Here is a 12,435-nt window from a genome sequence, read left to right as displayed (position 1 = left end):
CCTATGAAAATATGTGATTTTTCCGCATAAATGAGCATGAAATCGTTGATAAAGTCACAGTGTCATCAAGAACCATCAGCTCTAAAAAGAAGACTCTACTCTATGAACAATATGGATGCCGAACCTGTAAGAAAACAACGTTATGTTTATGTTGCACCGACACCGCCAGCTGAAATGATCGATTCAAGCAGTTATACAATTTCGTTCGGCGATAGAAAATTTTTACAACTAGGACTGAATCCAAAGGAGGACTTCAATATTACGGTATATATTATTACTCCTTCACGATATATTAGCATGTCAACAGAATTTTTGAATACTATTTACGGCATGATGAATGAAATAAATATATTTTTACAATCATCTCCGGTTAGAAACGAAAACAATATTTTATGCCGAAATGAATGTTTCAAATTATCTAAAACATTATATCGTGATTCAGTACATTTAGTATTAGAATCCGCGACGACCGAAGGATGCCGTGTTTTATTAAATAAAGAAAACATTCAGATACTTAAACAAATGGAGTGTACTATTAACAGTGCAATATCAAGAAAATTAAAAACATGTTTACTATTAAGCCATCAAATAGACCGCATTATACAATACGCCGACGGTAAATGGTCGGGCCCTAAAATTCAACAATCAAACAATGATGAAATGGTTAATTTTATAAGAAGTTTGAACGACAGAGAAATAGGTGACAGTAATTACATAAGCGAGCTGAAAAATTTAGCATACAATGTAATAGTTGATCGATGGGTCAAGTCATGGTCCGAGGGCACGCTTCAAATTAATGTGAGTTTAATGAACATAGATTGTAATAACCTTTATTGTTATTAAATATATAATTATGTTTTAGGAAAAAGAAGAAGAAATGTGCGATGAAAATGATGGACCAACATTTTTCTATACAACAGTGTATACCCAAGAAAATATTTATAGTCCATGGGCTTCACAATGGCCGAAACCCAATCACGTCAGAAAATTAACTTATATTAATAATTTATAAACAATAACTTTATATATTGTACTAGTTTCTTATAATAAACTTATAATCTAAAATAAAAAACAAATTCTTGTTATTTTTTATATAATATATTTATTTTATAATAATAATAATAATTATAAGGTTAATAATAAATGTTTACATAAACATGTAAAAAATTATAAAATATACGGATGGTACCGTCAAAAGGTGTATATGTAAATACATTGCCTGAAATTACTATAGCATATGCAGTTGTATTAGCAGGGAACGCGGATGATGCTTCAATTTCAATACGTAGGTCAAAAGACGGGACTGTAATTGTGTCAGTCTGCTTTGACATATCAATCACTGCAATAGAATTATTATAATGATACGAGGGACGTCCAGAAAGTAAGGTTACAAGGCCTGTGTAGGACGTAGGGCATTTTGTTTTTCAAAGTTGTCACCCCTGTCATGTAGAGAATTTTCTATCGATCAAAACAAATCATCAAACGCCTCAGTCCGTTACGAAATGTCGTCACAGCAGCCAAACACGTCAAACAGTTCGTCGTCCAATCGCTCCACCTATCGTAGGTGTGAGATACGCTCTGTTATTAGGTTCCTTACTTTGCGTAACGACTCCGCGGCCAGTATTTATCGCCAGCTTGTTGAAACCTATGGATGCGAGGTGATGACACGTCAGCAAGTTACCAAGTGCGTTACATTATTTAAAGAAGGCCGTACTGACACTCACGAAGAAGAAAGGTGTGAAAGACCATCCGTAATTTCAGATGGGCTTCTACAGCAGGTTGAAGAAAAAGTTTGCGATGATCGTCGTGTAACTCTTGATGCCCTTAGTGAAAGTTTCCCACATATCTCACGAAGACTCCTGGGTGAAATTATAACAGAAAAACTTGGTTATAGGAAGTTGTGTGCAAGGTGGGTGCCAAAAATGTTGACTCCAGAACATCGTCAAAATCGTGTTTTGGCTGCACGCCAGTTTCTTGAACGGTATGAAAGCGAGAGTGAAACATTTCTTGACTCAATTGTGACTGGTGACGAAACATGGGTGTGTCACTATACTCCCGAGTCAAAAAGGCAATCTCAACAGTGGCGACATACACATTCACCATCAATCAAAAAATTCAAAGTTCAATTTTCAGAGAGGAAGATCATGGCATCTGTTTTTTGGGACCGGAAAGGGTTATTATTGGTCGATTTTATGCCTAAAGGAACTACCATAAATGCAGCTGCATACTGTGAGACACTCAAGAAGTTGAAAAAAAGAATCAAGGACAAATGGAGAGGAATGTTAACTCATGGTGTGTCACTCCTTCATGACAACGCTAGACCTCATACTGCCCGTCTCACTCAGGACCCGCTCGTTTCATTTGGGTGGGATATTGTGACTCACCCACCCTACTCCCCGGACCTGGCACCATCGGATTATTATCTTTTCAATAAATTGAAGGAGTTCTTGGGTGGACAACGATTTTCAATTGACGAGGAAGTCCAGGATGCTGTCGAAAATTGGCTTCGGCAGGTGGAGCGGAAGGTATACGACAAGGGTATACAAAAACTGGTCCCTAGGCTTCAAAAATGTATTGATCTCAATGGCGATTATGTAGAGAAATAATGACATGTTTTGACACCTATCTTGTAAATTTCATTTAAATATATCCATATTTTAAGTTTTAACACATGTTGTAACCTTATTTTCTGGACGTCCCTCGNGCTTTGACATATCAATCACTGCAATAGAATTATTATAATGATATTAAAAAATAATATTAAATATGGTTAAAATAAAAACATCTATACATTTGTCGGTTAAATAACAAGGTATTTGTATGGTGGATTTGTAACGCACATNATAACAAGGTATTTGTATGGTGGATTTGTACCGCACATATTTGTACAGTATTCATTATCACATGTAAAAAATGTTAAATTTCATGATGTAAAATAGAATATGTGTATGAAAAAACTATGTTTAAAGATCTATACCTGTTCTTGTACTTCATCCTGTCACATGCATAACACTAGAAGCAATTGCTAATTTTGTTACCCTTAATGTATATTATTATTAATATTATATACAAAATATGAAAGAAAAAAAAAATAATTAACTTACAACAAAAACAAACTTATTAATTACAAATTATAAATACCACTCTGAATATTCATCTACAGTCTCGCCATCCAAATTAAAATTAAGATAGGTAATTGGGGTGCGATAGTATGTCGGTACCAAATTTGCCATATGCTGAGTCGAGTTAAGCTCAGTTAAACCTATGTTTAATATTCATAATCATAATCTTACTTTGAATCTATATTGGCTAATATGAATCGTCAAATGAAAACCAGTTTCAATGCTAATGCTAACATTCATCTTGTTTACGTGATACAATTAAGTTGTACATGCAAACAAGATCAATTATACGACGATTTTTAAATCCACTCCTCAACTTTTGACTGCTACCTGTAAATAAGCTAAGTCTTTCTGTACAATAAAAATAATCTATGTAAACATAATTTTCAACCTTTATAAAGTAAATTAGTTTCGTCTATTAACTATTAGTTTTAATTTTATTATCAAAAGTATTACTAATAATATTTTTTTTTTTTTTACCTTCAAGCCAACGTTTATGCCCATAATCAGACTTTACGGTGAATAGCTTTTCATACAATTCTCGTAAATAAATCTCCAAATCGACCGATGTACGTTCAATTAAATCGTTAGTAATTGCCTCATATTTTTCATACTCTGCATTATTAACGAAATATTCGACCACTACATCAGCCCAAATGTCGATATATTGTCCGGTATGGTAGACATCTCGTAATAATGACCTATGTTGATAACATTTATTGATTTCACAATCACATTATTTAAAATTGTAATCTTCTATTTTTACATATAAAATATATGTTAACGATAAATGAAGAATACTATTATCAATTTATTGTACTCACTTGTGGCATTGAAATCCATAATACATTTCTTGTACAAATTTTCGATCGTATTCATTTTATTTTTTGTTTATGATTGAATATGCAGGTTAGTTGAATAAATGATAGTTTGTATGCGTACTTGTTCAGCATAGAGCGTTACAAGTAAAAAAAAAAAAATCATACATTTCGAGTTGTTGGGATAGGGTATTTATATTAAAAACTATACTTAATGATCTATACATGTTCATAGCTAATACTTCACCCTCTCACATGTATAACGTTATATACAATGATACATGTCACATTCATTATTCAGTAATTATATATGAATTTTTAGGCAAATAAGCAATAAACACATCATAGTAAAATTAATACTTTCTATGAGTCCCGTCAAAGTTAAACTTTTTTTAAAACTTGATTACATTATTAATAGTAACAGGTAGTATAACAATATTTTCTTAATAGTCACATTATTTAAGAATTATTATTATAGCAATTTTCTTAACATAAACACTTTATAAAAATGTAAATTCCCATATATGATTTTCATGTATGAAAATACTTTTTCTTATATTACAACTGCATATGCAATAGTACCAACAGAAAAAAAAACTAGAGATCTCAACTTCTATAAGTGAATAATTATAAGTATAAACGGGTGATTATAGACATATTAATGTGAAAATAATCAAGTGGCATAGAAAGTGTCTATTATTTGGAAATATATGTCCAGTGATAATTTATTTAGTTCTTATATCTAACGTAGTACGTAATCCATATATATTTATCTGTCTATCTCTATCGATCATGATCGGGTTAGATCAAATCGATCAACAAAGATCAATATACTAAAGTATCTATTTTCATGTATAGTATATGTATTACACATGAATCATTTAAGTATATTATACTTATAGTGTACCATAAGTATCTACGATAACGTATCCTAGTTATGTGAAGTGATTAGTGTTGATTTATTAGCAATTGTCTTACTATATGTATACCTATATACATTATTGAGTATGAACAGTATATACCTTACGACGTGTGCTAAAAAACATTATTTACTGATAATAATTAATAACTGTTCTAGTATACATCTATAATATACATCCGTGTTTAAATAGAATACAACTAGATATATTATGCTATTGAGCGACGGTTAGAACAGAAAGCTATGTAAACCAATTTTCATAATCCTGATAAATCTCGATTATAGGTATATACACCATATACCACAATAGTTCCTACCTTTGAACAAGTCGTTTTATCAACTGCGGTAGTATCAATACGAGACAATAACAATAATCTACAACCGTGCCGTCTTTTATTAGATTCCGGTTCACAGAGTAATTTTATTTCAGAATCATTAGTACAGGAACTAAAATTGAAAAAGAGAAAAATGTTCATACAGTAATCGGTATAGGCGAAACTGTTAAAAATATATCCGCGTTGCTTGAAATACAAATTGAGTCGCGTGTAAATAATTTTTGTTTAAATATAAGGTGTTTAGTGGTAGCCAAAGTAACTGGTAGTTTACTTACACGGAGGATAAGTGAAAATATGCAGATGCCAGGTCATATAGTATTAGCAGAACATTGTTCAGGAATCCCCAAAAGGTTGACGTATTATTGGTGGTGGAACAATTTTATGAAGTTTTCGAAACTGATCGGTTAAATATATTTGAAGGCGGACCTACGGCTCAAAAAACAAAGTTTGGCTGGGTGATTTCAGGGCCCATTCCGGAAACGATTTACAATAACCTTAATACAAATAGTAAGAGTTGTCACGTTAGTGAAAAATGTGATAATTGTAGTAATCAACTAAAAGAATTGTTAACACAATTTTGGAAATTAGAAACGATTGAAAAGGAATACCCTTTTACTTTAGAAGAAAATAAGTGTAAAGAAATATTTGATCGAACAGTAACGCGTGATGAAACCGGCAGATTTATAGTAAAATTACCATTTCGTAATCAACCAACTGGTCTCGGAGGTTCTTATGAAATAGCTAAGCGTCAATTGTTATGTGTTAGAGAAAAGTTTTAAGAGCAATGTAAATTTAAAGGCTGAATATTCAAAATTTTTGTTAGAATACGCAAGTTTAGGACATATGACGGAGGTAATTGATGAAAAAGAACAGGACAAGTCATTATGTTGTTATTTACTTCATCACGCAGTGTATAATGAAAATAGTACTACTACCAAAATTAGGGTGGTATTCGACGCATCGTGCAAAACAGCATCGGGTGTAAGTTTAAACGATTGTCTATTAAAAGGACCAACTATTCAAGATGAATTAATATATATTTTAGCCAGATTTCACAAACATAAGTTTGTTTTAACTGGTGATATTGTAAAAATGTACCGCCAGATCAGAGTCACCGAAGCGGATAAAAAGTATCAACAAATATTATGGCATGAAGATCCAGAGGATGCCATTCGGACGTTCAAATTAGAAACTATAACGTATGGTACAGCACCAGCTAGTTTTTTAGCTACTGCTTGTCTGAAAAGGTTAGCTGATGGAGAAAAAACAAATTATCCCAAGGCATGTGAAGTACTTGGTCGCGATTTTTACATGGATGATTTACTTACAGGAGCGCAATCGAGAAAAGAAATTGTTAATTTACAAGGTGAGCTTATTGCTGTATTGTAAAAAGCTGGAATGGAGTCAAAATGGGCGTCTAACATACCTGATTTATTAAGTGATGGTAATGATCATATGAAAGTAAAATTAAAGGAAACAGAAGGTCTATTAAGTTCAAATTCAAAGTTTAATAGGGTTTTAGGTTTATTATGGGAAGCACAAAGTGATGTTTTTAAATATAATGTGTTAAAAATGACGGAAGATAGTAATATTACAAAGAGAATTATTTTATCTTATATATCAACGATATTTGACCCATTAGGATTAGTCGGTCCGGTATTTTTACGATGTAAGCTACTGATACAGAAATTATGGCAATCGCGTATCGGGTGGGATGAGACGTTATCTGAAGAATTAGTAAACGAGTGGCGTAGTTATAGCTGCTATTTCACCGCACCGTCTTGCTATCGATATGCCATTCAATAATAATAAATCGCAGCTTAAATCGGAATTAAAAATGCAGTAAACAATAATGTAATGCAAAAAGGTTATAACAAATTGTTGGGTACGCATTACGAGAGAGCGTTTTGCTACATCGTATTTTTATGAATGATAACGTCTCTCGCACTACCACCACCGGTTGTGTGAGCGATTCATTGCGTTGGATGATTACGTGCGGGATCGATGTAAAATTCTTTGAGTGATAGTGTATGTGGTGCTGTTACTGTTTTGACCCTTGTCAAAGTGTTCCATAAGACTTTTCGTGAATAATAGTTTTTTTTTTATATATAGACAATCGCCCTTGCGATTCGCGTGTACTTTAGTACGCAAATATAGTAAATTCGCCCTGCGACGCACCTGCACCCATCTACATCGCCATATCATCGCCTTGCGATTAACCACATCCCATTGATGTTAATGAATTGCATCCACCATTTGGTTGAAAAGTTATTCATTCCAGATCAATTCATTTGTACAACTTTCAAGACTACAGTAATTGTTAAGTAATTAATTAGTTGTCATTATATTATTACTTTTACATATATTACTATTTATTTGTCTTCGCGCCAATGTTGCATTAGTATTAAGTGACCCCCCGATCCACAATATTATAATAGTTTGAATATATATTATTACTNCCCCCCCATCCACAATCTTATAATAGTTTGAATATATATTATTACTTTAATATAACTTCTTATATTGTAATTCATATTATTTTATTTGGTGTAAGTACCATCCTTTTATATTACAGTCCACTCCCTATTTCTTTCTCCGGCATAATTAGATAACCCAACTGGACGTTAACTAACCCGCACATTAAACCGGGCGTTCCGTTCAAACACAAATTTTTGTATAAAACTTACCCTAGACCTGCCCACAAAGGGGATTTAAAATGACAACCTTTCACAAAAAATTAATTTTTTCAACTTGACTTTTGAAAATATTCCGGAAAGTCTGACACTTTTATATATATCTTAAATTAAAGCTAATGTAATATACTTTATCATGGGAAAAAAAATTTCGGACTTTATATTATCTTCACGGAGAAAATGGATACCAAATGCTAATATTGTTTGAAAATTTTCGATTTTATATTTTATATTTTTAACTTTATAATGCTATAACTTATTGAAAAGTGTATGGATCAACACAATTTTTTTATTAGGAATAGTATTTTTTAATAATCCCTTTTTCATTCGACATACTTTTTTTAATCAGGATATTAATAAGGAACTAGCAGATCATGTATCTTTTGGAAAAATCGACCAATTTTTTAAAATTAAACACTATCTAAAGATTTGCATCGAAGCGTTTTTTTTATAGTGATTTTAATGACTGTCAGATATCATTATACATGATCCAACTATGCCGCATCACCACGTCACCACTGTACCGCGACCTCCACTGTGGTGGGTTATTTTTATGTATATTCTTTTAATTATTATAAATTAAAAAAATTCCACGGAATTAAAAATGCAGTAAACAATAATGTATTGCAAAAAGGTTATAATGATCAAAAGTAATGATTAGCCCATATTTCAGAACGGTAAGTAGGTGGTACGGTATTTGTAAACATATCGTAATTGTCTTACAGTGATCGAAATTCGGTGAATCGTATAATTATAGAAAAAACTCTTGTGTTTTTTTACCCGTTTCGTCCGCTTAAGATTCGTTTGGATTCACGGTTAATAATTTGATGCCTTAGCGTACTGTTGTATGGGCTATCAAAAAAATTATATCTAAAAATATCGCTAGTTAGTAAATGACCACACACTTTTCACGAATAAGTTTTATTAAAAAAAAAAATGTACGCATATATTGATAACATATAATAATAAATTACATATATCATAATAAATATAAAATCGATACAATTTCAAATTAGAAAGAAAAATATTTCACACAAGAAAACAAACAAATATACAACGAAAAAATACTATATAACAAAAAAATATTGAAATGGCATGTATATGAAAAAAAATAACAATAATTAATAAATTTGCATGTACAAAAGAGGTACTATCATAAAGTTATTGTACACGAATTTAATAAAAAAAAAAATACAAAATGTACAATATTTCTAACGGAATCAAATAACATCGAACTGATGTGTCACTCGACATTGGAAACTCAATGTTGCGCATTGTAGAATATTGTAGAAAACGTGTTTCCAATGAAGAAAAAGCCATCCCCGGCGTGTACTTCGATTAAACACGGCCGTTTAAATTGTAAGTACAGCGTCTGGGGCAGAAAAAATAGAGTTATAAGGCGAATATTACATATTTCAATTGGTATTGATGAGTAGGTCGGTATTAGTCGAAATCGGTGTGTCGTATAAAGTCGTGATTGGTAAACGTGAATATTGATGATGGACAAATATATAATATTTACGTCAAAATTGGAATAATGTGCCGGCTTCTAGTTCGTACTTATGCCTCAACCGGACATAAGGCATTGCGAGCGGGTTGATCGGCGTGCCGTCGTCTCTGGACATCTTCTCGGCCAACTCCAAAGATAAAGGTCCGCAATCATAACCGTTGCGTTGTTGCACAGCTTTTCCGTACCGTAAAGTCCATTGGGAAGAATATCCGTAGTTTTCGATCTCCCATTCGATTAGAAATTGTCTAAATAACGACGGGTAAGGGCCATTGTAGGAGTTGAGACTGTCGAAAAACGTTATCGTCTTTTCGGGTACATCGACTACAGTCATGGTCCAATGGTTGTCGTTTACGTGCATGGGCACCAACAGGAGTTTTAAAGAGTGTATGTCGATTTTGATCCATCTTTTCACGCCAGCGTATCCGCGTCGGGAAAGTGCCTTCATAAAATCGGTGATCAGGTAGTGCACTTTGCCTTGCGAACGCGATGCAATCAGACTTAAATACGCGTTGATTGTGTCGCCGCTGTACCACGTCGTCGCAGTGAGAAATGAATCGTACGAGGGCGGGTTCTTCTTTTTCTCGTTCAAATCTCGCGGCGGCACGTCTGCAAGCAAAATTTTTTATTTTTTAATCCGATCGCTTAACTCTCGTTTAAATAATTTATCTAATTTTAAATACTATTATATTTCTAATGCCGTTTATTTAAGTCTAGTTAATGGACTTGTCTTTTTTACCGTATAAGGAAGGACCATCGTTATCGCTCTCGGCCGAGTCTATGTCGATTGATTCAGTTGTTGTGCTCGCGTTATTCGAACTGTATACTCGAGGCGATGTTTTCGTATCGAGGGAAAACGTTGGTGTCTCGTTGAGCTTCCAGACTTTCAAGACCAATCCGTTGGGTTTATCGATGTCGTCGTCAGTCGTCTGCTTCATTTTTTTTGTCGCATAGTATTCGGTATTCGTAGTGAGCTTTCGTTTATTGGACATGCAAGAATATGGGGTGACCCACCCTTGTCCCACCCTTGTCGAACCACCCTTAGATGCGCACCGCAATCTCTCCAATATAGAGATTTTAGGAGACGCATCTAGGGAGTTGGCCGTCGTCAATATCGTACCAGAATCCAAACATACCGTTGCCAATGACCTCCCGGCTATTTCACCGGTGGGAGTGGCTTGGTCACCACCACTCCCTGCAGTTGCAGTACCAACCCCGTGGTTGGCTGCAGGAGCCTGCCTCAACACTCCTGCATTTGGTGCGTATTCGATTGATGACGACACCTGGTGGGTACGCCCCCCACCAACCGCCGGCACTGGGGCATCCGAATCCCCTGATGCAGTAACATTTACTCCTTTCGATTCCATTTTCATAAATGTGATATGATTTGAGGGGGCTGCCCTCATAGCCAGTCCCTCCGGCCAGTGAGCGGCTAACTTCACTGGTTGCGTTGCCGTTTAACTCCGTTCGCACCCAAACGCTACCGCTTATTCGTCCTTATAAAGGCTTATTTCACGGCTATCCTGTATATCTACAGGATTAACAAGCGTTTGGGCGGCTCGCTGTCAGCGACCGCTTATTCGTCAGTCCAAATTAATGGACTGCTTATTTCGCGGCTAACCTGCATATCTGCAGGCCGTTCCTCTATCCGCAACCTGAGGACGCGCCCGATTCCCCGAGCTAGGGAAACTGCGTTCGTGACGACGTTTCGTAGCCCCGTAGAGCCCGATCACACCGACACTGTAACGCAGCGCAACGGGCGTTTATTTAAGTCTAGTTAATGGACTTGTCTTTTTTACCGTATAAGGAAGGACCATCGTTATCGCTCTCGGCCGAGTCTATGTCGATTGATTCAGTTGTTGTGCTCGCGTTATTCGAACTGTATACTCGAGGCGATGTTTTCGTATCGAGGGAAAACGTTGGTGTCTCGTTGAGCTTCCAGACTTTCAAGACCAATCCGTTGGGTTTATCGATGTCGTCGTCAGTCGTCTGCTTCATTTTTTTTGTCGCATAGTATTCGGTATTCGTAGTGAGCTTTCGTTTATTGGACATGCAAGAATATGGGGTGACCCACGAAAGCCGTTTCATTTTTGTAAACGTAAAGTCACAATCGGTAGTACCGTTTCGTTTGTTTTTTATCAGTCCGGTAGCCGATGGCTTTGATATCGTAATCGTGTCAGTGTTGGCGATATATTTCGGTTTGGTAGCAATCTTGTCCGCGGAAGATCCGTTTGGATTCACGGTTAGTATTTTGACGTTGTAGGGCACTCTAGCGTTGGTCGTTTTTGACCGATCGGTGGCCAATACGGTGTTTCTATACATATCGTGATTTTCGTCTGCCGAAAAGGATTCAATACACGACGGTAATGTCTGTACACAGAGAACTCGTAAGCTTTTTGCGAAGATTTTAAAAATTTCAATTGCTTTCCATAACACAAAAATCGCCGTAATTCGTTCAAAATTATTTACTTAAAGTGCGTTTATTTGGTATCCAAGCAAATTCACACAAAAGTAAATATAAATTAATACAGTATACAGTATCACGATTAACACACCGCGTGCCCGTTGAAATTATCAGCCAGATGAATTAAATGTTTTTTTTGTTTTGTACACTCCTTTATTGTAAGGGATCTTTCGAGTTCCTTCCATTCAAGAATAGTCAAATTGATTTAAAATCAGGTTTCCCGAAGGAAAAGTGATTATTCGACTTTAAGTTAATCTGTGATATTTACATTTTATAAATTTGTAGATGAAATTAATATAAATAATTAAGAGAGTTATTTTTTACATTCGTATTTAAAAGCCTATGCATTTTTGAAGCTATTTGCAGATTTAATAATTTTACCTGAAATATTACTGATACGAAAGCAAAGATTGTATTAAGTGTGTCAACAAGCTCCCGTTTCCCCTACTAAATTTTTGAAGTATTTCACTTTACTTTAGTCAATTTTTTACACCTATTTTATAAATTAAATTAATAACTTTAATAGAAAAATAATAATAAATCACAATATCCGTAGTTTTCGATGGCATATATATAT

General features: G+C 34.5%; 2 protein-coding genes across 3 annotated transcripts; one reads left to right on the top strand and one right to left on the bottom strand.

Moving 5' to 3' along the window:
- The first annotated feature begins 9 nt into the window (after positions 1-9).
- On the top strand, positions 10-1,033 carry LOC126909357 (uncharacterized). The gene is made up of 2 exons (XM_050691771.1): positions 10-798; positions 863-1,033. Exons 1-2 carry the CDS (start codon positions 31-33, stop codon positions 1,010-1,012), a joined length of 918 nt encoding a protein of 305 aa, XP_050547728.1. The 5' UTR covers positions 10-30; the 3' UTR covers positions 1,013-1,033.
- Positions 1,034-8,584: 7,551 nt separating this feature from the next.
- Positions 8,585-11,850, bottom strand: LOC126909358 (uncharacterized). 2 transcript variants are annotated; one of them, XM_050691772.1, is made up of 2 exons: positions 10,134-11,850; positions 8,585-10,003 (listed from the first exon to the last, which is right to left on the bottom strand). In XM_050691772.1, exons 1-2 carry the CDS (start codon positions 10,798-10,800, stop codon positions 9,411-9,413), a joined length of 1,260 nt encoding a protein of 419 aa, XP_050547729.1. In that variant the 5' UTR covers positions 10,801-11,850; the 3' UTR covers positions 8,585-9,410. The 2 variants fall into 2 exon arrangements, with proteins under 2 accessions (XP_050547729.1, XP_050547730.1); XM_050691773.1 differs by having other exon boundaries at positions 8,591-10,003; positions 11,194-11,850.
- Positions 11,851-12,435: the final 585 nt, after the last annotated feature.

Source organism: Daktulosphaira vitifoliae, unplaced genomic scaffold, assembly GCF_025091365.1.
Source record: "Daktulosphaira vitifoliae isolate Bord-2020 unplaced genomic scaffold, ASM2509136v1 Scaffold_294, whole genome shotgun sequence".
Classification (NCBI taxonomy): Eukaryota; Metazoa; Arthropoda; class Insecta; order Hemiptera; family Phylloxeridae; genus Daktulosphaira; species Daktulosphaira vitifoliae.
This window is presented reverse-complemented; position numbering and strand designations above follow the sequence as displayed.

What these genes read in the sequence shown, in the direction of transcription:
- LOC126909357 (XM_050691771.1), top strand. Translation starts at nt 31, where the DNA reads ATGAGCATGAAATCGTTGATAAAGTCACAGTGTCATCAAGAACCATCA. An exon ending in AGGGCACGCTTCAAATTAAT is followed by an intron (nt 799 to 862) that starts GTGAGTTTAATG and finishes ATTATGTTTTAG; the next exon opens with GAAAAAGAAGAAGAAATGTG.
- LOC126909358 (XM_050691772.1), bottom strand. Translation starts at nt 10,800, where the DNA reads ATGAGGGCAGCCCCCTCAAATCATATCACATTTATGAAAATGGAATCG. An exon ending in CGATGGTCCTTCCTTATACG is followed by an intron (nt 10,004 to 10,133) that starts GTAAAAAAGACA and finishes TTTTGCTTGCAG; the next exon opens with ACGTGCCGCCGCGAGATTTG.